This window comes from Cucurbita maxima, unplaced genomic scaffold, assembly GCF_002738345.1.
Source record: "Cucurbita maxima cultivar Rimu unplaced genomic scaffold, Cmax_1.0 Cma_Scf00023, whole genome shotgun sequence".
Taxonomy (NCBI): Eukaryota; Viridiplantae; Streptophyta; class Magnoliopsida; order Cucurbitales; family Cucurbitaceae; genus Cucurbita; species Cucurbita maxima.
In genome coordinates, this window is record NW_019272039.1 from 374,750 (window position 1) to 395,216 (window position 20,467).

General features: G+C 36.8%; 2 protein-coding genes across 3 annotated transcripts; one reads left to right on the forward strand and one right to left on the reverse strand.

Annotated features, from left to right (window-relative positions):
- Positions 1-276: 276 nt before the first annotated feature.
- Positions 277-16,342, forward strand: LOC111497179 (187-kDa microtubule-associated protein AIR9). 2 transcript variants are annotated; one of them, XM_023147877.1, is made up of 38 exons: positions 277-458; positions 613-1,862; positions 2,286-2,357; positions 2,863-2,928; positions 3,119-3,190; positions 3,297-3,362; positions 3,487-3,549; positions 3,646-3,711; positions 3,977-4,076; positions 4,259-4,360; positions 4,674-4,903; positions 5,003-5,117; positions 5,853-5,973; positions 6,954-7,129; positions 7,338-7,473; positions 7,817-7,917; positions 8,013-8,060; positions 8,506-8,690; positions 8,777-8,894; positions 9,263-9,390; positions 9,730-9,898; positions 10,886-11,004; positions 11,246-11,414; positions 11,682-11,766; positions 11,840-11,913; positions 11,992-12,111; positions 12,441-12,636; positions 12,720-12,841; positions 12,931-13,138; positions 13,517-13,590; positions 13,696-13,834; positions 14,134-14,315; positions 14,396-14,551; positions 14,803-14,934; positions 15,237-15,295; positions 15,486-15,518; positions 15,612-15,743; positions 15,858-16,342. In XM_023147877.1, exons 2-38 carry the CDS (start codon positions 954-956, stop codon positions 16,032-16,034), a joined length of 5,220 nt encoding a protein of 1,739 aa, XP_023003645.1. In that variant the 5' UTR covers positions 277-458; positions 613-953; the 3' UTR covers positions 16,035-16,342. The 2 variants fall into 2 exon arrangements, with proteins under 2 accessions (XP_023003645.1, XP_023003646.1); XM_023147878.1 differs by having other exon boundaries at positions 692-1,862.
- Positions 16,343-16,374: 32 nt separating this feature from the next.
- On the reverse strand, positions 16,375-20,117 carry LOC111497181 (BTB/POZ domain-containing protein At1g30440-like). Its single transcript, XM_023147884.1, has 5 exons — positions 19,350-20,117; positions 19,167-19,232; positions 18,665-18,734; positions 17,241-18,473; positions 16,375-17,047 (listed from the first exon to the last, which is right to left on the reverse strand). Exons 2-5 carry the CDS (start codon positions 19,223-19,225, stop codon positions 16,496-16,498), a joined length of 1,914 nt encoding a protein of 637 aa, XP_023003652.1. The 5' UTR covers positions 19,226-19,232; positions 19,350-20,117; the 3' UTR covers positions 16,375-16,495.
- Between the last annotated feature and the right edge of the window lie 350 nt (positions 20,118-20,467).

Sequence of the window (20,467 nt, forward strand, 5' to 3'; positions counted from 1 at the left end):
AAAAGAAAAATAAATAAAAATGAAAAAAAAAAAAAAAGAAGAGGCTGAATGTGATATAATGCTGACTTTATGGACTTAAACTCGTCCGAGTTCGCTCAGCTCGGCTCGGCTCAATCCTTGTATATTTTAATTTGTCATCTTTAAAAATTAAAATGGTTTCCGCCAAAATGAATTGAGGTACAAGTTTCCAAATTCCAAAACAATTTTTTAATTATTTTGAAAATTTTATTCAAATAATCCGACAATGGCCCCAGCCAGCTGCTTCCCTCTTTTGGCTTATTGGTTGCTCCACTCTCTCCCTCCATCCCTCTCTCTCTCCCTCTCCCTCTCCCTCTCCCTCTCCTGCTTTTGCTTTTTGTGGTGTCACTCTGCGAAAATTTCTAAGCTTTCCCTTCGTCTAATCAAAACCCTAGACTTGTTTTTCTGCTTCGGATATTTCTAACCCATTGTCTGTTTGGGTAAGTTCGCTCTCACTTTATGCTCTGTTCTGTGAGCTGCATTTTGAGCTTCCATTGTTTCTTTGTTGGTTTCTTTTCTCTATGCTGGAGCCATTTTGTTGCTACTTTTCACTTTGGTTGACCGGTTTTCGGCTTTGAAACTTCATTTGTGCAGGATCCAAGTGTGGTGTTCGGTTCTCGAGTACTGTGCTCTGTGTTTAACTGAAAGCTTCGGTGGTTTTTGAATTTTGCAGCGTGTTTCTTGTCGTTGAGCTGAAGAAATCGCTATGAGCTGCTGATGGGAATGTAGAGAAATTTTTTTGACGGCTTTAGTGAGCTTGGTGCAGCTGAGTTTTAGTTGTTATTTGGTGTTTCTTTTTTTTGATGAACTGAGAAGAATTGAAGCTTGCCTTGTCTCAATCGAATTCAGCTGGTGAGCATAATAAGAAAACAATGGCCTCTTGCCACGTTTGACCAACCTGCCATTTTGATAGAATTCTGCTCGATTTAACGCTAATGGAGGGTTCCGTAGACCAACCTGTGGAAGCAAAACTAGAAGATTCCACGTCTCAGTCAGGTCCAGTTCCCATACCGAGTGAAGATATAGTTGTGAAGTGTCCCAATTCGCAAAAAGTTCCTGCCGTCATTTCTTCAGGAAGTGCAAAAAGAAGTATAAAATCTGGGAAGCCTTCTGCTGCAGATTCAACGAAGGCTAGCTCACTTAGAAGGAGCATTGAATCTAAAGCAGCTTTAGTTTCCTCTTCTGATCTCACTAAATCAACTGCAAGTGTGTCTTCTCAAGTTTCAAATTCAGTTCCAGTGACGCGAAGAAAAAGTACTGGAGGGTTGCCGGAGAACTCTTCTGCATCTTCCTCAAGAAAGCCAAACAATGTCAGCAAGGCTGCAGCCGTAAGGACTCCAGCATCTGAACCAACAAGGCGTTCTCTCCCAGAACTTAAAAGAAGCTCATTGTCTTCAGTTGTTTCCAAGAATTCACCTCGAAGTAGCGTACCTGAGACTAGAAAATCTGCCCCATTTTCATCAGCAGGCAGGAGTTTGAAATCCTTGAACCCATCTGATACACTTGGAAAAGAAACCGGTAAAGATGGTCCTAAGAAGTCTACAATTAAGTCAACACCATCAATCTCCTCATCTTCTTTAATCTCAAGAAGGCTCACCTCCACTTCCCTGGACAGCAGCGCCAGTAGTAGCACTGTAGCTAGAAAGACAGTCTCAAAGGTTTCCTCTCCATCAGCTCGATCCCCTGCAGTTTTAAGTGGATCAAGATCTGCATCTTCATCCACCACACCCCTTGAAAAGAATTCTAGATTATCGGGACAAAGAAAGGCCAGTAGAACCCCTGAAAGCAGAGATTCTCGTTTTGTTGTTCTTCCTCAGGTGGAAATAAAACCGGGTGATGATTTGGTAAGAAACTTTGTCAAAAATAAGAGTTTTATGATCAAGTTTTCTACTTGAAGGCTTGAACCTAAGGCTTTGAAGGGTATTTGTAAAACCTGAAACATTTTATTGTCTAAGGCACTGGAAGACAATTTCCATACAGCGCATATTTGTGCAGACCAACAAACAGATGCTTTCTTTTGGAAAATTATACATTTCTATCACTGCCCTCTGTTTTGATTGGTTCTTCTAATTTTTGGTTTAAATAAAAAACAATGACATCTTTTTTCTTGGCATACCAAGGACGATTGATTAGTGACCAATGAATTGAACTCTGTTTGTATGATGTTTCATCCATTTTCTGAAAAATGTTTTATCTAAGTTTATGCTTGTTAGCAATCATGGATGTGAAAATACCATTATTAAGTTTGTTTTGATGTTATGCACCAGAGGTTGGATCTGAGGGGCCATAGAGTCCGCAGTCTCAATGCTAGTGGGTTGAATTTGTTGCCTAATTTAGAGGTAAGCCTTGCGTATTCTTGACATACTGCATTTGTAAAAACTGCGTGTAAAGGATGGTAGCAGATAGCTCTTGACACTGGAGAGTGTCGAGCTCTCGTTGTCTTTTCCTTATTTTCCTTTGAACTGATTAATAATGCTGAGGTATATTTCAGTCGTTTCCCTTTCGTGAAGCCCATTTTTTGATCAATAGAGTAGTTGGCATGCATATGTTTCTCTCTATGGAGGTGCAAGGGATCATGACATCTTTCCATGCTATCCTACACCTTAGAAATAACTTCACTGAAAAGGAATACAAGAGCTGTAATTAAAACGATTACCCAGTAGGTTCCTATTTGACTCGACATAAATGTATCTTCAGGTGAAGATATGAGCATTTTTGTTCCTCTCTCTCTAGACTGTCGGTTATTGTATCTTCTCATCTTCCATCTCTATAACCAATTTCTTCAATCTTGCTTCACTGGTAATTTTAAATGTATGATTTGATTTACTGATTTTGTTTTCATAGTTCGTTTATCTGAGGGACAACCTCTTGTCAACCTTGGAAGGAGTAGAGATACTAAAGAGAGTCAAGGTTTGTCATTTCATAATATCTATATTTATTTCTTTTGAGGTGTATTTCTTATGGGCAACGAACTAAACACAATTAATCAATATAACAGTTCTGAAACTTGGCAACATTGTCCTATGCTCATAAATTTTCTACTGACATTTTTGTTTTAGTTTTAATGTCTTAAGTTTCTCCTTTTCCGCTTTCTTTCCAGGTTCTCGACTTGAGTTTCAATGATTTTAAAGGACCTGGATTTGAGCCTCTGGATAATTGCAAAGCTCTTCAGGTATCTCACACGTTTTTTTTTTCCTTACCTAGCATGAAGAATGAAAACATTTGTCGCATGACAGATTAAATATTTTTCCTAAATGTTTTTTTTCTTATGGTTTTAGCAACTTTATCTGGCTGGTAATCAAATAACCTCATTAGCGAGTCTTCCACAGCTACCAAATTTGGAGGTAAAAGTTGAAAAAAAAACACTCCCCACCCACTCCCACCCCCACTTTTCATTAGCAAGCCTTCTGACATTCTTGCTCTTTTTCTTCGTTATTTATGCTTCTTTGCCATCTTATTGTTCTATAGTTTCTCTCCGTTGCCCAAAATAAGTTGAAGTCACTTTCAATGGCAAGTCAGCCTCGACTTCAGGTTTTTATCCATCTAAAAGTTTTTCATTTGTCAGCAGCTCATACTGAACTCTCTCTCTCTCTTTTTATTCAAGGGTTGCTTCAAAAATTTATGCAGGTACTAGCTGCCAGCAAAAACAGAATTTCGACTCTCAAGGGTTTTCCACATTTACCTGCACTGGAGGTTTGTATCTATCTATATAGGTTTACATAAATCATATAAGTGGCCTCAATTTAACCACTCAAGACTGCTATGCACATATAGGCTCCAAAGGTTTGCATGCCAGATAAAATGGCATACTTATAAACTTTTGATACTGTAAATTAACTCTTCAATGAATTCATGTTAAAGTTCGTTATTGTTTTTATTTTTTTGTAAGGCCTCTGTATAGAGGCAATGTTAAAGATCGTTTGTACATTAACTCTGGATAATTTTTTTTATGATGCAGCATTTGCGTGTAGAGGAGAATCCCATACTTAAAATCACACATCTGGAAGCAGCTTCCATCTTGTTGGTTGGACCTACTTTAAAAAAATTTAATGATAGAGGTAACCTAATTAAAATTTATTTTTAAGCTATCTATATTGGAATTGTTGGCCCTCTCCTTTTCAATCGGTAATTTACATTCCAGCTAAAGACCTCTGGATTCCACTTCCTATTTTATAACTAAAATTTGAGTTGTATATGTGTTTTTTAGCTTTTATCTTTTATTTTTGAAAATTTTGGACAGATCTTTCTCGAGAGGAGGTTGTATTGGCTAAGCGATATCCTGCACATACCGGCCTATGCATTAGAGATGGTTGGGAGTTTTGCCGTCCAGATCTTGCAGCAGGTCTTTACAATTATGCTTTTACGAAGCTATTTCACTCTGATTTTTCCCCCAGAGTTCACTGGATATTGTTGAAAGATCAGAGAGGCAACAAAAAAGAAAAAGAAAAAGAAAATCCCTTTGTTCGTCCATTCATCAAGTTTTACTTAATTTATATATAAATAAAATGTGTAAATCTAAAGAGAAAAAGTCATGCCATTGTATTATTTGAATGTTTTTTCCATGGATGGAGTTGGCATAAACTAATGTTAAGCAGGTCCTTTGATCTTTGTTGATTAATGCTAATTCTTTTTGCATGTATGCCTTAAATGATCAGATTCAACTTTTCGCTTTCTTCTTGAGAAATGGAAAGATCATTTTCCCCCTGGGTACTTGCTGAAGGAAGCTTCTGTTGATCGACCATTTGAAGAAGATACTTGTCGCTGTCATTTCTCGTTTGACCCAGAAGAAAACTCAAGTAACCAAGAATTAGTGTTAACATATCAATGGTTTATTGGGGAGAGAGTAGCTACGAATTTTATTGCTATACCAGATGCTACAGCTGAGGTAAAAGACCCTGCAGGGATTTATTTTTCTGTTTTATCCTTATGATTAACTGGAAGGTCCATACATCATTCTTATGTCATGCTGCTGATGTTTGGGAAGGTTTATTGGCCAAAGCATGAAGATATTGGTAAAGTGTTAAAAGTAGAGTGCACTCCCATCCTTGGAGATACGGAGTATAATTTCATTTTTGCTGTATCGTCTCCAGTTGCTCCAGGTAACTATGATTGTTTTGTTAGGAAACAGATGGGTGAGTTTGGATGTTCCCTTGCTATATGTTTTTAGGGTCCAGTATATATTTTTTTTGAACAAGAAACAACTTCTCATTGGTATAATGAAAAAGAAAAAATGTTCCAGGCTTACAAACTCCTGAAGGGAGTTAAAACAAAAGAAAGAAAATACGAAATCGAGATCTTAGAAACGATTACAATTTTCTTCCCAATGCTCATTAATGAAAACCTACCAAATTTGTGGAGTGGGCTAATGTTATCTTAAAATGGAAGAAATTTTAGACTTATCATTAGTTTACCCTAAAAATTGGAATTATGGTTGGATGAAAACCTTTTGAAATTTAAAGCAATGAGATAGATGCTTACTTAAACAATTCAAAACCTTAATGATAAAGAACCATAAAAGTAAAAAGCACACAATGCTAGGGCTGGGGTGGCAACTATGAGCTCTTTCTCCATATTCTTTTGTAATTTCTCTCCAGGTTACTTAGAATTTTTTTGTAACCTGTGGAAGCCCCTGTATAATGCTCATTGAATATGTTGGTATACCAAAAAAAAAAAAAAAAAGTTAAAAGAAAGGAAAGATTTTATTGTTGGGATTATTTCTTTATTTATTTTGATTTTCATCTACTGCATTCATTCCAAACTATCTATATACTTACTTATGAGCTGCTTATGTAATGACATTATCCAATCATTTTCTTAAAATTTTTTATTTTAAGGAAGCAAAATTCCGAAGGTTGTAAACCTTGAAGTGCATGGGGAGCTTGTGGAGGGTAATATTATCAAAGGCTCAGCTGTCGTGGCATGGTGTGGAGGATCTCCTGGGAAAAGTGTTGCTAGGTAAAATTTAATTGAAACGGTTGTGTATTCTAATAGGCTGTTGTCATCATGATGAAAATGGAAGCCTTCAAAATTTTCAATGGCCAGTCCATATGTTAATTGTTATAGGTTAAATTACAAAATTATAATTAGAGTGTATCATTTGAGCATTAATCTCTTTTTATTTCTTCAATGAAAAGTTTAATTTTTTTTGTTACTATGGGATAAGCTATGTATCATCATCAGTGAACAAGTTGTTGTGGGTTTTTATGGGATAGGTATTAGTTTCAGCCAGAGAATAGTTCTATTAACTTCATTTTTTGTTCTTGTTCAAATACAAAAGTTGAGCTTATTCTCTTATTTCTTGACAAGGAGATTGTGAAAGTGTGTGAGCAAGGTTATGTATACCTCAGGAGTATATATAAAGAAGCAAAATGGTAAAATATAAGATCTATCAAACCCAAAATGAAAACCATAATTATGGATCATAGGCACAAAGCCATAGAAATCTTTTCCTCCAAGAAGGTCAAAAAACCTTTGAACCTTCGAAGGAACGGTTTAGCCACATTTGAAAAAGCTTTAGCCTGAGTGATCATAGCAAACTTGCTTACTGAAAAAAAAAAAAAAAACAATCATAAAGCTTTCACTTCGACACTATGGAAAATAGAAATTGAAGTAAAGGCTGCTAACCCTGTAAGGGAGACTAAAAGCTTTGAAAGGATAGCTTCAAATAACTATAGAAAACTTTTCAACCTAACAAACATACAAAAACTCATTGTGAGGTAGCTTTAACCGACCCCTAAATATAAAATAACAAACAAATCATCTTTTTATCTTAAAAGTAAAGAAACCTTCCTGAATATTGATAATCAAACTACCCAACTAACTTTTCAAAACATTGAAAAGCAAGGTTGTTAAGCTTATCCTCCCCCCCATACACACAGTAACTATTATTATACATATAAAATGGTCTTTTTCTGAAACTATCTTTACATCCTCAGTTGGTTAAGGAGAAAATGGAACAGTCCCCCTGTTGTTATTGTTGGAGCAGAAGACGAGGAATATTGCTTGACAGTAGATGATATTGATTCAAGTTTGGTTTTCATGTACACACCCGTTACAGTAGAAGGTGCCAAAGGCGAACCTCAATACAAGTACACTGATTTCATCAAAGCTGGTATGTGGTTGAATAACTGCATAGATTTTTTCTCAGTCCTAGCTATATAAGTTCTACTGGAATGAACAAATAAATGAATTAGCAACTCAAAAGGATGTTATAGAATTAATTAGTTCTTAGCTCTTGGAGTAAATTATTATTATTATTATGTTTATTTATTTGTTTAAAAAGCATTAGAAATGGAGCTAAACATGACCTCTGATGACAGCTCCCCCATCAGTCAGTAACGTTCGAATAGTAGGAGATGTTGTTGAAGGAACTACTATCAAGGGAGTTGGTGATTACTTTGGAGGAAGAGAAGGTCCAAGCAAGTTTGAATGGTTGTATGAGAACCGGAACACTGGGTGAGTAATAAATACAGTTTTTTTTTAATAATAAGAAACAAAATTTTCATTATTAGATGAAAAAAAGAAAGTTAAAGTTCTAGGATACAAACTCCCATAGATGCAAAGTACTAAAGGTCTACAGATTTACATCTGTGAACTTGATCAACCTGATCTATTACATAGTTTTTGTCATGTTGCTTATATCTGCCATTTCCTTGTCCCATCTTTTCTATTTAAAGCATAAACTTGAAGCAGCAGAACTTTTGTTTTTGATAAGAAATAGACAACTTTTACTTCAAAATGGTATTTGTATATGTTTTTTATATCCTATTATTAAAATTTTCTTTACTTTTTTTTGCAGCGAATTTGTTTTGGTGTCTTCTGGTACATGTGAATATACCTTGAACAAAGAAGATGTTGGGCGGCAATTAACCTTTGCATACGTGCCTGTCAATTTGGAGGGTTTGCCTCTTGCAATTTTGTTTATAATAGTTGGTCTTATATTATAAATTTGGTTGCTATGAGAATAATTGGTAATCTTATTTGATGTCTTTTAGGGCAAGAAGGTGAATCTATGTCAATGACATCTAATGTAGTTAAACCAGGTAATTTGACTAGTTTCAGTTTTGAGATCTATGAATGTCTAGTAATGTCCTTCAACATAAAATTTAGGATTTTAAATTACGTTAAATGATGCACTTGGCAACATAGATTTTCCATTTTGCTCTCTGAAAGTTTGGTTTCTCATAAAAAGCCAAAAAATCAAATATCATCTTGTTATGTTCATGTTGTTCTCATATCTCTTAGGTGTTGTGTTTTTGTCTATTATGCTTTTCTTCTTTTGTTTGAAAATGCATCCATGCATTTAAGTTTCTATCTATTATGTGTGCAAGTAAGTGCACAAGGTTATTTTTTATATACATACTATCCATTCTTTCCTATATACTGGAAATGTTAACTTTTAAAAGAGATTTTCTTAAAACATATAAAGTTGAATGTTAATTTACTTGGGTATATTCCTCTCTTTCCATTTCTATTTCCCATTTTCAGCTCCTCCAAAGGTCACAAACGTGAAGATAGTTGGAGATATAAGAGAGAACGGTAAGATTACTGTAACTGGTACTGTTACCGGAGGAAGTGAAGGCTCTAGTCGAGTACAATGGTTTAAAACAAGTTCTTCACTATTGGAAAGTTTTGAGGGTCTTGAGGCATTGAGCACATCCAAGATTGCTAAGGTAAATGGCTTAATTGATCTAGTTGTCAGTTTCATCTTATGCAATTTTCTTGGCCTTTTCTACCCTTAAGTTTGATGTCTGTATAGGCATTTCGCATACCTCTTGGCGCTGTTGGCTTCTATATTGTAGCAAAATTCACTCCAATGACTCCAGATGGTGAATCTGGGGAACCAAGTTATGCAATATCAGATGGTCCAGTTGATAGTAAGTTCTTACTTTGTTTTTGTGTGTTTGGATTTATTGAAATTGTAATTAATCAAGGAGTGGGTTTAATTCACATGGTCAAATAGTATAATTTTATGACCTTGATGTGCTTTAAAATTGTAAATATTTTTTTAGGATTAACTTTATAGACATACACGTACATATTTACGTGTGTGTATATATATATATATATATATATTTATAGGAAACTGTTTTATTGATTGATGAAATAAAATAATCAATGAAATCAATGTATGCAAATACATGTCCTATAAGCAATGCAGTTTAAGATAGTACACTTGTATCTTCTTCAGCTTCAGGACAATGTCATTTTAGATATATCTTCTAATTAATTTCCTTTCATGCAGCTCTTCCTCCGAGCTTAAACTTCTTGTCCATTACTGGTGATTACACTGAAGGCGGGATATTAACGGCATCATATGGTTATGTTGGGGGTCATGAGGGAAAAAGTATTTACAGATGGTATCTTCATGAGGTATGCAATAATAATAATTTATTGTACGATCTTCACAGATCATCTTGCTAATGCTAATTGTTACGTTGTAAAACCTCACTTAAGGGATTTCTTTCAAGCTACTGCTAGTTCTCGGGGTAAAATTTTAGTACTGATTTAGGATCAGTGCAAAAGTACAAGATTACATAAAAATTGCTTGCTTCCCCCAAACCCATCCCTTGTCCTCTCCTATTAATTTGATTGATTGCCTGATAGACCGTAATGATAGGTAGTCTGATGATTGTAATCATCATTTTGCTTGATAAGAATGGAATTAGATGATTATCATAGTGTTGACATGACTGTTCTATGAATCTGCAGATTGAAAATGACACTGGCACTCTAATACATGAGGTTTCTGGACATCTACAGTATCGTCTTACCAAGGACATAATTGGAAAATTTATTTCATTTCAATGTACACCTGTCCGTGATGATGGGATAGTGGGTGAGCCGAGAATTTGCATGGCACAAGAGCGAATTCGTCCTGGTAATTTCCTTTTTGCTGGCTTTTGATAGCAGTTATCCAATTGTTATCCTAGTGCATTATCCATTTATTAAAAATGTTTACTTTGATCATAATTCTCTATGATGTATAGTTTAAAATGTGAATATGCCTTCTGTTCTTTTGTTTGGCAATAGGAACTTTTATGGCCAAGAAACGAGAATGATTTTTTTTTAGAAAAATAATCTCTTAAACGTTAAACTTCAGAATGAAATCTCACAATTTCTAATTTTAGCTTTTTTTTATAGTAAGAATGAATCCACAATAAGATAAGTTAACCTCAAAGGAATCTAAAACGTTGGGCTTCTTGAAATGGTGAAATTGTCAAGGAAAAAACACAATTTAATTTTTCTTTATCAAAAAACACAATTCCATTAGTTTCTTCTAGGGAAAGGGTTCCCTCTACCTTATGCCTCTTGGTTGTCTTTTTTCTCGTTGGTGGAATATATTTCTCTGTTCCTTATGAAAATGTATATTATTAGACAATCTTTGCAGTGATTAGTGAAAATTTTCAAGTATGTTCAAAGATGAGCACAATTTCATTAAAGTAATGAAATTACAAAATAAAGGAAGACCTCTTGGTGGTTATAATCATCTCCTTCAATTAACATACACCAGTAAGAAAACAATTTTTATTCAAAATTTCATTGCTGCTGCCAATTTTCTATGTAGAAGTTTAATTAAAACTCCAGTGTAGCAGTTCTTAACTAAACTGTCAAAAAAGAATCTAAACAACCAACAGCAACTAATAGAAAAAAGGAAAAAAAAAAAAAAAAAAACTAACAAGGAGGCAAAGGTTGCAACATTGCCTACATCCGACAAGTTGATGTCCTTTATTGGTATTAAACATTTATTTTTCCTGTGCTGCAAGAAACCTTTGTAGTTGTTCAGATAAATAATGAGTTCTGTCTTTTGTTTGTCTATTTCTACTTTCTTGAAAGCTATAAAAATTGGTTGCTTTTTGATGACCAGGTAGCCCGAGATTGCTCTCTCTGCAGATTGTTGGAAGTGTTGTTGAAGGAACGGTTCTTAGTGTTGACAAAAGTTACTGGGGTGGTGATGAGGGCGAATCAGTTTTTCGGTGGTTTCGAGTACTTTCTTCAACCTTAACATCTATATTGTTGTAACCTTGTATCGAAAAGTATTTCAGGGTTACTTTGACTAGTACCAAACAAGATTCGGTCATTTTGAAAAAGCTAAAAATAAAAACAGACCTAGCCAGTCAAATCTAGTAATTTAAGTCTGTTATACCATGAAACTCATTTTGTTTTATTTATTTACTTGTTGCAATGTGCACACCATTTTATTTCTTAGAGTATATTTTTGGTACAGACTAGCAGTGACGGGACTCAGAAGGAAGTTAGGGGTGCAACTTCTGCTACGTACATGCTATCAGTTGATGACATTGGCTATTTAATTTCTGTTTCTTGTGAGCCTGTAAGAAACGACTGGGCTCGTGGTCCTATTGTTACTTCTGAACAAATTGGACCTATAGTGCCAGGTAAATATAGTTCTTTTCAACTTCACATGGTAAAATTTTAGGAGGAGCTCTGTTTCACTTTAACTCCTCAAACAGTCGGCAAATTCTTGTAGTTCAGCTTGTTATAGTTGTATAAGTTCTAACTCAGATTGTTAAATGCCAGTTTTTAATTTATCTGGATCATTTAAATTTAAATAAAGTTGATATATTTGTTGTTTGACTAATAATTGTGTTTGTTTATTTTTTAGTTGAAGCTTCTTAAATGTATGTGTGATATTTATAATGCAGGTCCTCCCATTTGCCAGTCTTTGGAAATTGATGGATTACTGGTAGAGGGCCAGCGTTTGAGCTTTAATGCAGCTTATAGTGGGGGGTGTGATTCTGAGAATACACTTTTGTTCTTGATGCCAAGTCTTTTCTTTTGCTTACTTGTTCTTTCAATGCAGGGCGAGAGGAGACTGCCATCATGAATGGTTTAGGGTTAATAATGATGGAATGAAGGAGAAACTCGGGAAAGATGGTGAGATCTTGTTGAGTTATCTGATTGGTTTTATTTTCTTCTAACCTTAAATTCTCATTAAATTTTCTTATATAACAGAGTTTCTGGATTTAACTTTGGATGATGTTGGAAGCCGTATTGAACTTGTTTACACTCCGATACGAGATGATGGAATGAAAGGAAACCCAAGAAGCATAACATCCGATGCAATTGCCCCAGGTAATTTATATCCATTTATTAGGATTGCTGCCTCGTTCTTTTTGGAAGATTTGCAATCCTGCTTTACCTTCATGATGTTTGTGCCAAGATGATATCTCATATAAACTTTTGTAGAACTGGAATTGGAATGAAGAAAATTAGCATTGAGAATGATATTATGCTTGGAATTGGAAACAAATTTAGGTTGGCTCACAAGAAGTCGAGAGAAAATAAGATAGATGGAAATTGGAAACAAATTTTCTTGTCTTTACTAGATGATTTGTATGAAATTTTAGAATTCATATTTTGATTCATATATTTTGTAACTGAACCCCTTTTCTTTGTTGTAGGGGAACCAATGGGACTAAAACTCGAGATACCAGATTGCTGTGAGGGCCAGGAGGTAGTTCCAATCAAGTTGTATTTCGGTGGGCATGAAGGTGCTGGACAATATGTCTGGTACAGGACGACACATAAGCTGGAAGAATCTGAACTACGGGACTTGTCGAATTCTTGTGAAGATGTCTCCATATGTGATAGAACGCTGTAAGGCTGGTTTTGATTTTCAATTCATTAAACTAAGTTCACTACATAAATAAATGGATTGAATGGTATACGTACTGTACCAGAACGTATGCTCCATCTCTTGATGACGTGGGGACATATTTGTCCTTGTATTGGCTTCCCGAATGTGTTGATGGCAAATGTGGAAAGCCATTAGTTGCAATTTCAAGTTCACCTGTAACCCCAGGTACGGTTATGGCTATAAATCTTTGAATCCTTCGCAGTAACATGTGGGATTTTAATTTGTTAACTAACTGATATTGAATACTGTGGCAGCCTTACCAGTGGTTTCTGGGGTTTGTGTCAAAGAATTGTCTTTTGGTATTTATTCTGGGGAAGGCAAATATTTTGGTGGTCATGAGGGATCAAGCCTTTTTAGTTGGTATCAGGAGACAAATGATGGCACAATCATTCTCATTAAAGGGGCCACCTCTAGGGCCTATGAAGTCACTGAAGCTGATTATAATTGCCGTCTGTTATTTGGGTAATTATACCTTTTGTTCTCTCTAAATGTAATGTCCAATTGTTTTCCTGCACGTGGTCGTTTTCTTTTTTTAAGGAGCCACCAAAAGGCAAATCCGAAACTAAGAAGCCGACAGCAAGAATTTCAATGGAGACTCCTTGTTAATATCTTTTGACATGTGCATCTGTTTTCTTGTTTCGTATGATTCTTCAATTAAATCAATCGAAAGTTTGAACAATATAATATATTCGAAGAAAGGTAGAATTTTCTGTACAGTTGTTCTTGTAAGTCGAATCATGCGATATTTTTTTACATCGACTTGTTACGAAGTTCTCTCGGCTGCCAAGCCATCAGATAAGATGCTCTAACTGGCTCACTTTTGTAACAAATATCCTACAGATACACACCAGTTCGTTCAGATTCTGTTGTTGGAGAACTCGTGCTGTCTGATCCAACAGACATTATTCTCCCTGGTAATAATTTTTTCAATCTGCTTGGAACTTTTATTTCTAATTATTTTTCTTATATGAAGCTTTTCAGGTTTTATTTTTAAACTTTGACTTCTTGTTGATCTATAGAGCTTCCTAAAGTGGAAATGCTTGCTCTCACTGGAAAGGCAATTGAAGGTGAAGTCCTCACTGCAGTCGAAGTGATCCCGAAGAGTGACCATCAGCAATGTGTCTGGAATAAGTACATAAAAGAAGTGATATACCAATGGTATTGTATCATACATTCATACCGTGCTTATGTGCTTCTTAAATTCTTGTAAATGACTTCTTCGGTTGCTAAAATATTTGTCTTTTTTACCATTGGTTCGTCAAAATCGAATGTCTGTTTACGACAATTCCATCCATCAGAGTACGGGTATACGTTCTGATAAATAGGATTATGAATCTACCAAATTTAGTGCACGATGTTTCACGTAGGAATAGCATATCAGTTGCATAAAAAATTTTGGCGTTCAACATGCAATGGTTCATTACTTTGAGACTTTATTCTGAATGCCACATAAACAGGTTCATTTCAGCTGAAGCAGGAGATACCAAGTCTTTTGAGCTTTTACCTACACAGCGTTCTTGTTCTTACAAAGTCCGTCTTGAGGACATTGGTCATTGTTTGAGATGTGAGTGCATTGTGATTGATTCGTTCGGAAGATCAACTGAGCCGACCTGTGCTGAGACTTCACCAGTGTTGCCAGGTCATATTTTTTAAATCTTAAAAAATTTCCTTACTACTACTTTCACTGCCTTTTATTTTTTAAATCTTTTTTCGGTACAGGAGTTCCTAAGATCGATAAGCTGGAGATAGAGGGCAGAGGTTTTCATACCAATTTATATGCTGTTCGTGGCGTTTACAGTGGAGGAAAAGAAGGAAAGAGTAGAATTCAGTGGCTTAGGTCCATGGTTGGGAGCCCTGATCTTATCTCCATACCAGGTATTATAGATTCTTTTGAATGATATTTGCCTGTATTTTGTATATACAACAATATTAATTCCTGTCACCTTGAATAAGAGCATAATGAGTAAGCTGCAGCATCATGAGCTTTATATGATAGATTAGGGAAAAAAACTAATCTTTTCGATATATTCGTAACACTCTACATGGTTCCCTACGTATTAACAACATGAGGTGCTTACATGGGCTACTATTGTGATTTTGAATTGTCTGATCTCGTGAAACTCCAGGAGAGACGGGCAGGATGTATGAAGCTAATGTTGATGACGTGGGCTATAGGTTGGTTGCCATTTATACTCCTGTGAGAGAGGACGGTATTGAGGGTGAACCTGTCTCAGCGTCTACCGAGTCAATTGCTGTTGGTAAGACAAAATCTCATCCCATTCTAAGCTCTTGTACTTGATTAAATAGTATAGGATACCAAAAGCTTGTTAGGAAATGAAACTTTTCATCCTCAAGAACTGCAAAGGGGTGTGTATTCCCAAATATGATATCGCTCTCAGTGCAGCATAGATATTAACTTGTTGAAGACATTCGTCTTTGATGGTTGACTTATCTCACTAAACTCTTGAAATGATATCCAAAGCCATCTGTTATATCATTCAAATGATATTCCTATTCTTCCTCCCCTGTGAAAGAACTTGATTGAAGTGTATTTTCTCAGAGCCTGATGTTGTTAAGGAAGTGAAGCAAAAGCTTGATCTTGGTTCTGTAAAGTTCGAGGTATGAACTCAAAATCTTTTATGTATTTAATTTTCATTTTTTGTTACGGTAACAATCTGCGGTAAGGCGTTGTTTCTTATTGATTGAAACATGCCACCAAAGGAATAATGCTGGACTTGCCTTTTGCCTCTTTGTCTTATTGTTTTAACTAGTTTTTCCTTCGATTTATTGCTCATCACTTTTGAAACAGGTATTGTACGACAAGGATCGTGCTCAGAAGAAGGTGCGCCCTCTTTTTCATACCACATTTATCACGTGGATCATTTTTTGGTATATAGATGGAAAACGAACTAACCATTTTATGATATCCCCCCAGATTTCTATAGTTGGAAGCTTCGAGAGAAGAATTCTGGAAATCAACAAAAAAAGAGTGAAGGTTGTAAAGCCAGGTTCAAAGACATCTTTTCCGACCACTGAAATTCGTGGAACTTATGCACCTCCATTTCATGTAAGCGTCTCTAGCTATAAACGTTCTTGAGCCCAATGATTTGACATCTCAATGGTTGGAAAAGAAAATTTAGACTATCTGTAATATTTTCTGATGTGCCCAATGATTTAACAGGTTGAACTTTTTAGAAGTGGTCAACATCGGCTTAGAATCGTAGTCGACAGTGAAAATGAGGTTGACTTGATAGTGCATTCCAGACACCTCCGAGATGTTATCGTCCTAGTGATCAGAGGCTTTGCTCAAAGATTCAACAGTACATCTCTTAACACTCTCCTCAAAATAGATGCATGAAATACTGCGTTGCTGTACTAAAAAGGCCAGAAACAAAGAAGAAAATATAGCCAATTCTTATCAAACTGAGTGATTCATCTTAATGTTTTCTTCCACAATTTAATTAGTTCATAACATATAAAGCTTCATTATGCTCATTGTTTAGAGCAGTGGTCACTGGGTTGGTTGTCCAGATTCAAATGTATATCATTTGGGTCCTCTTGTATATCTCAAGATGTCTGTTGTATTCTTCCCTCCTGCCTCTCTTGTATATCTTAAGATGTCTGGACTCTTTATTCAATTCAAGACAACAATTATTTTTGGATTAAGAGATGAATTTTTCATGGTGCTTTGCAACAAATGGGCAAGCAATGGACGTCTCTTGTGTCTTTTGTATTCTTCTTTTGGAACAACAAGCAGCAACACCACTAGCAATAAAGACATTGGGGAACAAATAAAGAAGCCAAGTGGTCGATATTTTTCTACTCATTTGAAATTGCAGGACTCCTCTTGTTCTTTCCTTGGCTGTTCTTCAACTTCTCTGTTTTCTTATTCCCATTATATTGGTTACTGACTGAACCCTCTTGAGCACTGCACATTTGAGACTTCAGCTTGAATCCAAATTTCTTCGATACAGTTCCCCATGCACTCGAACCCTTTGGTCGGCCTAGTTTCTCGATCTCCTGTCGCATGTTTGAGCATTCCTTTTCAAGCTCGGACACTCTCATCCTCATGCTATCCATCCCAACCTTCAAAACTTGATTCTCTCTAACAGCTGTTCCCCAACCTCCTTCATTAGATCCAACAATCCCACTTCTCAACTGTCTGGATCCATCAAAATTGTCTGAAACTAGAAAACAGCCAGCAATTGAGGTCCTAAGCTGAAGCTGCTCAAAAAAGAGCACTTGAACAATGATTCTAAGGGGTAGTCTTTCATTCTGTGCAGCATGTGTACAGGCTTCTAAAGAAAGCTTCTGGCAGTCCATCAGTCGACATAGTTGTTCTCGGTCGGATTCTCCTAACCATGGGTGTGACTGCAGAGATTAACATCATTAAGAACAATTAGCAAACGTAATCGAGCCACATGACTGTTACTTGGTTACATGACATATTTGATCCAGACAGAAAGGCAGAATACATGACATATTTGATGGCCAGATGATGCAGCCAGCCAAATTAGACAAAAAATGACTTGCAATGTACAGTAACATGTAATATAAACCATACCTTCAGATATATATCTATAGCACGATAAAGGCCATCATCCAAAGGTCTAGCGTAATCAGGAACTGCACCGGCAAGGGATTGAAACTTGGGAAGCTTCAAATTGACATCAGGAGCTACTTCTGCAAGGTATCCATCTATCAGCTTTGCGACCATGGTAATTGGTGGCATAGAGGGCGACCCTATCAGCTGTTCATCATCAATAGAACATGGTGAGGCGCCCCCATGATTGACCTGCTCCATTGCTAGGAAGTGCTCAAGAATCCTTTGGACACAGTCAACATTGTAAAGTGTATCCATGGAGTTGGTGAAATTGGGCATCAAAAGATCTTCTACAGTGGCTTGATCAAGTTGCATACCCACCCTTTTCTCTAAAGTACAGATGCAAGAAGGATTGACCCGAAGAATCATGGACGTACGCAATAACCCAAAAAGCAACTTGGTCGGAACTAGGTTCTTCTGCATTGGAAGCATCCTATCAATCTCTTCTAGTAAAAGTTTTTGTTTGTCTTCTGAGGACGGTGTCCCCAAAGCCACTGGCATGAGTCGACTACTAGATTCGCTAGAACTTTGACGCCGATTTAGACCAGGAATATACCTTTTAGCATAGGAAGTTACAGACCCTGCAATAATTTCCGGTCTGATTCCACGTGATTCCAATGCTGAAATTAACCTCTTGTAAAGAGGCAAGCTTAAGGTTGCAGCGTCTTCATACCACCAATCCAGACTTGAATGTTTCAGCCTAGCTCCCGTACTTATGCCATTCCACAAAACACTGCCACCAGGACTTTGCATAGGTCCTCCATGCTCTGTAATTGGCCACCCAAATAAACTTGGGTCAGTGCATGCCTTAACAGCAAGTGACTCGATACATCTTTTAGTGATATGGAGTTCATCTGCAAGGGGAAGGATATCATCATCACATGTCTGTAGCGCCGTCAGAGAGTCCTTCCAGCTTTTGAGGACAACTTGATTCAGAAAGGCCTCAGTCTGAGAAATGAGATTACCCTCCCCATACTCCTCAGTCATTTCTAGACGCTCAGCTGCACAGCGGAGGTAGACAACATTTGAGGGTGTACAGTCAATTTTGACCCCGTAGCAGAACTTGGCAACCAGTTCAAATGTTTTGGCACCCCCAGGAACGTTAGGAATAGTTATTACACCTCCTTCCTCCTGTTCTTCAGCTGCTTCAGCTATCATTCTTTCCATTACCCCGCTTCTCGATAGCAGAGGGAACTGCAGCCATGAAAGGTGAAAGATTTAGGTAAATGAAGCATATGAATAAATGCACTGTTGTAATACTCAAGGCTACATCAGAAATATAGAGGAGAAAGGAAAATTTTGAATACTGAATCAAATTTAACCAGGGATTTGTTTTCTTACGCACGTGCAACATCAACTGGAATCAAAGAGAAAACATAGATTACCTTGTGTAGATGGAAGGACATCTCTCCAACTTCAACAATGATATCACTAGGCAGTCCACTAGTGCAGAACCTGCAACAATTAACAAAATGCATAAATCAAGAAGGAAAGCTTCCCCTTATTCATTCTCTTCTGACGAGTTCCATATTTTCGATGTAGATGAAGAACTAACTTTAAAACATGCCTACATTACTTGATCTAAAAGTTCCCATCTTAGCTGAGAACAATGAAAGAATAAATCCCAGCACAAAGTTCCTATCAGATAATTTTGTCAAAATTTCCTAGAAACCATGGCATTTGGGTACTGAGGGAGCATTTAGAAACCATGGCAGCCTGAAGCACGTTGGGTTTTCTAATCACAGTTAATTGCAAGAACATCAAAGAAGTTACCATCATGAAGTTTGTAACACTAGTGGGCTAAACCTCAAGCTATCTTGAAGTTACAGAACAGATATCTGTTGCAGGAAAGAAATAGTTAAAGTTTTAACAGTTCAGGGTCCATACCAGGCCTGTCCTTGCCTTTGGAATGCATCGTTTTTGGATCCTAGCTTAACGCAAGCCATCTTCCCACTGAAAAAAGTTGAAAAAATAACTTCAACGCAAGGGCTTCAAGAAGGCACCCATCAAGCATATATCAGAATTCACACAGAACTTCCTGAAATGAGGCCACTTAAAGCCCCCTCATACCTTGGCGCTCTATGTAAAAAGCTTGTGCAAGCAGAAACTGAAGCAATCCCCCAGAAAAACTTTCGTTCAAGACCGAAATCAGCAGAGAACCCTAGAAACTCAAGCTCAAGTTTCCAAAACCAGCGGCAATGTAGTCGGTTGACTAGTTTCTCTTACAGAAACAACTCGCTAACTTTCCAGAAACGGTAACAATCTATCAATGCAGAGAAGAAATGGGCAAATCCCTTCAGAAATTGAGCTCTTAGTTCATTTAAACGGATAATCAAGTCAGCCACTTCACCAAAATACAACACCACGAAGAAAACCCAGAAGAAAGAAAACGAAATGAAACAAATCAGGACACCGAAATTAGTTCAACCCCTACAGGTTTTGACCTAACAACAAGAAGCACAGCTGTTCAAAGAAGAAGGAATCCGGGGTGTCTTCTTCTTTTTGCAGCCGCTCAAACTCACCTAGAAGATTCCAAAATCCAAAGGCCAACGGGGCAGAAGGGACCAAAACCGGAAACCACTCATGGAAGCGATTAAAGAAAAGGGCACGAAGGAATCACTTGGAACGTCAAGCGTAACGCTGAAAGCAGCCATAAAGGCAGGCTGAAGCTGCGGGGCATGAGAGAATTGAAATTGAAAACCCCAAAGCGAGACAATAATAAATGGGAGGTGTCCGAGAGGGAGAGAGGGATATTGAGAAGGCCATGTGGGGTCGTTTGCCTTGAAACGCACTCTTACTTTCTAGTAATTTGCGTAAGCATCATCGTTAAAAAATGACCTCCAACAGAAACGCCGTTGACCCACCTCATAATCTCTGGATTAAATGAACAACAATTCCTCAGTTTACTGACAATTTTAGAAGCTTTGAAGTAACACCTATCCGTCTTGTCCAGCTAGGCCATGTGGAGTGGGTCCGTGATCTTGGATTGACCCAGACGTTTTTCTCCCAATATTGATTGGACAAGGAAGACAATAATATATGAGCTTTTAAGACAATAATATATGAGCTTTTAAGACAATAATAAATGCCCCATTTTTATTACCACTGTACAATTAAGCTTGCCACTCTCCTTTCTTATTCTAAACGTCTTCTCAATTTCTTTGCAATTCCAAAATTATGATCGGGTT